The sequence below is a fragment of the Corylus avellana genome, chromosome 10 (genome assembly GCF_965113065.1).
Source record: "Corylus avellana chromosome 10, dhCorAvel1.hap1.2, whole genome shotgun sequence".
Taxonomy (NCBI): domain Eukaryota; kingdom Viridiplantae; phylum Streptophyta; class Magnoliopsida; order Fagales; family Betulaceae; genus Corylus; species Corylus avellana.
The window spans coordinates 9,293,318-9,298,468 of NC_142499.1; the positions used below are offsets into that span (position 1 = coordinate 9,293,318).

The 5,151-nt window shown below is 36.6% G+C and overlaps 1 protein-coding gene across 1 annotated transcript; it reads right to left on the minus strand.

The window, feature by feature from the left end:
• Positions 1–842: 842 nt before the first annotated feature.
• Positions 843–4,170, minus strand: RHC1A (RING-H2 finger C1A). Its single transcript, XM_059606984.2, has 2 exons — positions 4,051–4,170; positions 843–2,061 (listed from the first exon to the last, which is right to left on the minus strand). Exon 2 carries the CDS (start codon positions 1,962–1,964, stop codon positions 1,026–1,028), a length of 939 nt encoding a protein of 312 aa, XP_059462967.1. The 5' UTR covers positions 1,965–2,061; positions 4,051–4,170; the 3' UTR covers positions 843–1,025.
• Between the last annotated feature and the right edge of the window lie 981 nt (positions 4,171–5,151).

Here is a 5,151-nt window from a genome sequence, read left to right on the forward strand (position 1 = left end):
AAAATTGAACTAAAAATTTTTATCGATAAGGGTGAAAGTATGAATGAGAAATATATTACAATAGAAGGCCAACGAATGAATAATAAATAGATTGATATTAAATATTAAATCAATATAAAAAATAAAATTAGTATCTATTAAGCAAACCTTACCTCTAGCTCTACGAAAAACCACATTCTGCTCATATGCACACTGCACTCTAGAAAACAAAGATTTTGAGGAAACACGAGGGGCAATTTAATTCATGGGTTTGAGGCATTATAGTCATATGTATTTTCTTGTTTGAGAGGCCCAATATATTCTTTAAAATTCAGGACTATTTTTTATGGGTCTAGGCCAAACAAAAAATTGTTAACTGCTTTCTTTTGGACCCATGGCCAAACTAAAAGATTTTGTCTCAAATGCAAATTTTAAAAATTAAAATCAATATAAGAATTGTATAACCAGGGGTGGCCATGGCCCACCCTGGTCAGTGCATAGTTCCGTCTCTGAGAGCTGTTCAAAGCTCCTAATATGAGTAATGTGCCTCCAAAGCGTGGTTCATCAGAAATGGTTGAAGATGAGGAAGATGTTGATGAGAGTGCCTTGGACTTTGAGAAAGAGAGGAGATTGGATTCGAAGCCAATATGGCTTGTCTTTTTTATCTGCTCTAGTTGCTCAAGCTGTTCTAGCAGATTCTCTATCTAGGGGAATCCTGAGATAAGGTTTGACATTGTAGAAGATGCAAAGGTGACTGGCTGCCATCTCTGAGAATAAAGTGGGGTTTAAAAGAAAGCACGAATAAGTGAAAAGTATTAGACTTTTGCACACCTAAAGAAACCATACAAATTTCTCTCACCAACTTGAACTAACAAGCATGAACGATTAAAAAACAGAAACAGAGAATTTACCAAAAGGGGATTCATTTACAGAAAAAACAGCAAGCTACAAAGCAGGAAAAGAACACAATTCACCATCAAGCAACACAATTCAGTTTAAACTTGATCACAATGTGGCAATCATGCAAACCCCGTTCTAAACACGACTTAGTCAAAAGGCCATCCTGAATAACCTGTATGCTGGTTGGTCTCATGAATTGTCGGAGAGCTGCTTCCTGCAGTTCCATTATGGTTAGAGCTAGAATTTGATGAGCGGAATGGCCACAAATAAGAGAATGGGTTCCTTCTTCCTTGATGCTCCCTGCTGCTATTCTCCCTTCCATCAGCAGTACTACCATAACTGCTACTTCTATTACGACTACTTGAGCTACGGCCACTATTCAATCCTTGTGGAGGCAGTTCTTGGCGGCATACAGGGCATGAGTTGTGCTGAACTAACCATGGGACAATACAATCTGAGTGATACATATGATTACATGGCATTTGCCTAGCTTCATTGCCCAGCTCAAATTTATCCTTGCAGACAGGACAGTGTGAATCGGAACGAAGATGCCTCGGTGTGATCCTAATGGTTGGCATTGCATCAATTGAAGATCTTGCTGCTGGGGGAGGGCCTCGCCGGTCATTAGCTGAAAGCTGTTCAAACAGCTCTTCCAGTCCAGGACCTATAAAATAATCACCAGCATTACCCTGTGTTAGACCAATACCTGGAGTCCCGTTGAAAAGTGCTTCAAGCCCACCATTTCCAGACAACCTAATAGGAATTTGGCCACCAAAGATCAGCAAAGGACCAACGCCCGATGTATGTTCTGGAACCGAATCTGATCTAGCCCTGACATCATGACTATGGCTTCTGTCTGCCAATCGATGCCTCATCAAGGCTGAGAAAGCTTCCACAAGTCCTAACCTCCTATCGCGATCTTCATCAACGTCCAGTCCTAAGAACTCAAATGGTCTGATATAGCCCATATCTTCAAGTTCTTGAACAAATCCTCCATTACAGCCATGGCAAACTGAATCTCGTCCTCGTAGTCGAACTGCCCGCCTGCATCGGTAACACCAATGGGTGTTTCTGCCACTTGACATCCTCTCCTCTCCCTCTCCCCTTGCAAAGCCTTGAAAACCAAACCCCTGACTCGTCCCTGGAACTCCTCAATCTTTAACCATTATCTGAACATAATGTCTAAGTTTGCAATGCAAGTTAGGTATCACATAAGCCTTTGAAACAAAGTAGGAATAAAAAACCAGAGCATATAAACAGGAATCCTAAAGATAATATCAAAACCCAAACTCCCCTAACAAGGACAAAATGCAAAACAAAGAATTTTACAAGAGGATATGAAGCTACAAAGTAATTTGTCTGGATTAATCATATCAGCATAAAGGGAATGAAAATGAAATAAAAATCAAATACCCAAAAAGAATGCACCAGAACTCATAGCAGAGCAACTATCAAAGGAAGAACAAAAACCATATACAAAGGGAAAAAAAGGTTTAAATGATTAAATAATACACGACCTCATAAATAGGGGAAAAGAAGATACACATAAGCTGCATAAGGAAACAAATAATACAAACCAACAATGGAATACACAGATATGCACCTTGAAGAAGGCTGTGAGAAGAACTACTCCCATGGAAAAATCTACACACACAAACAGACACATGCAAGCAGAGAGAGAGGGAGGGAGAGGTGTAGGTATTTTTACCACATAAGCCAGGGCCTAAGGGACCTATAAAAATGATCAAAGGACTACTACACTAAGGGAGGCTTGACACTCAAAACTTTAGCATTGACCACCCCCATCTGGATGGCTTTATGCAAATCAATCATCATTGAGCATTCAACACAGGGTTAATTATAATACTCATGAATGCTTTTTTTTTTTTGATAAGTAAATACTCATGAATGCTTCTCACTTTGTAATGGTCACCCATTATCAATCAAAGAACTAAGCCCTTTAGGGTTTGGATGCATAAATTGACTCTAATTTCCTTCACATAAATTCTATTATTTTGACTACCTACTCTGAAGGGTAATCTTTGAAAGTTTCCAACGCTCCTACAATACACATCCCCAAAATGTTTGTCTCCCAGGCAGTTAAATGTTCATCAAACACCAGGTGTCTCTCTATCTCTTCCTAAAACAAGCAAAATGATCAGTCCTCAATAGAGAGTAACACCGATTCCAGTATAACACCTAATAATATCCACATAGATAAGAAAATTATTCATGAATAAAGAAAAGAGAGTGCCTTGGACCCATCATTGGGTTTGAATACTTTCATCACGTCTTACTCATTATTTTGAAAGGGAAACTATGAACCGTGTATGCAACCATCAAAGATAACGATTGCCACAGTCAAAAATTATAAATGATAGAAGAGAAATGAAACAACATTCAAACCCATATCTAGTTACAATCAGTTATGGTGATGCTCCTGATCTTCATTAGTACGCCAATAGTAAATGACATTCCACCTACAAATGCTATATGGTACACAATAATTCATTCAACTTACCATAAGCTTTCCAATACGCCATAGGAAGAATATACTAGTAGTAGAAATAAATCCTCAACCAAAGCACCGGAAGGCAATCATCGGGATTGAAACAAAAGGATTTCAATATCTTAAGCTCTCTTTATTAAATCTTTCTTGGTCAACAACAAAATTTAAACCCAGATCCACCCTAGAAAATATGATTGATCTCTGCTTTTGACCATATTGACAGAAACAGTTATCTAACTTGACAGATCTAATTCAGCATTTCAACCACCAAGAAAACTATATATTTGAGAAAATTTAGCAACCCATTTCTTTGGTTGTTGAGAAAACAGTGGAAAAGAAAAGAAAACCAAGCACAATCCACAAATATGCTGTTTGTATTATTTTGGGTTTCAAATTATGGAAAATTTACATCAAACTAAACCAAGTGTCGCATTAAGCTTAGCTTAGTATTGAAATTTCCGTAATTTCTAGAATCCCAACTCACAGAACACCCCCAAGATTCGAAACTATAACTTTTTTCAGCATCATTCGAATCATTCCCCCATTTTCTCAGCAACCACGCTAAAAACGAATCAGAATCTAAACAATTTGGTCTGATTTTGATTCGAAATTGTCAAGAAAAAAGAAAAAGGAAGCAACCAGATTGTGCAATTGGGACGTACCTTCGGGCGATCGAAAGAGGAGCGATTGGATCGAAAAGCTTTTGGGAAGAGGGAGAGAAGGTCAAGGAAAGCCCTCAAACTCAGTCTCGCAGTGGAAAATGGGGCTTCTATTTTTGTTCTGTTTATTGACCTCTCAACTCTCAAACTGAGTTATCTTAATTTACACGTGTCAGTACTAAGCACTTCGCTCCACTGTCTCTTCACTGTCTTAAGTGGTTTTTGGGACCGAAATGAGAGGAAGTTTTTGGTGAGGTGTATGTCGTCTTGAGTCGCAAGTTCGGGTTACGATATAAAATTGTACAAGTCAATGATAACTTCAACAACCATTTAATTACACGAATCTGACATTTCTTAACCTGTCACTACATGTGTTAGGTTGATATTGAATTTGAAGGCAGTGGAAAAAATTGTTAATATTAGTGTCATGTGTCGGACTTCAATCATTCTGAATTATTAGTATAAGATTGTATAAATCAACTCTAATTTAAGTTATTTAATGAAATGAGTTAGATCATTTATCATAATCTGCTAATTTCGTATTGAGTTTATATCAAGATATAAGTATAAGATTATATAAGTCAACCTTAAGCCGACACATTTAATTAAATAAGTCAAACCTCTTAATCCTAACCTACTAATTTTGTGTTGGATTATCTCAAATTTACAATTCGTGTCAAAATTTATCAACTTTAGTTTTTAGGTATCCTTTCGGAATGCAAGTGATTTATTTATGAGGAATGCTAAGCTTACAAACAAATTTTACATAAAAACTTTTACAAACTGATGTGGAACAACATGATTGGATATAAGATAAGTTCAAATTTTGAAAAACCTAATCATGTTACGCTACATCAGTTTGTAAAAGTTTTCTGTAAAATTTGTTTGTAATTCTAGCACTCCTCTTTATTTATTATTTATTTGTCAAAGTTTTGTTTTATTGTGTTTAACATTATCTATAATAGCACATCATTTAAATGTATTGTCATATTATTAAAAGTTTAATTTTGAACCTAAAATAAAATATTTTATTTTTATTTTACTTCAAATTGAGTAGACCGAAATCCTGATCCGGTTAACATGGCCAGATGAAATGATCTGCTC

What these genes read in the sequence shown, in the direction of transcription:
- RHC1A (XM_059606984.2), bottom strand. Translation starts at nt 1,964, where the DNA reads ATGTCAAGTGGCAGAAACACCCATTGGTGTTACCGATGCAGGCGGGCA.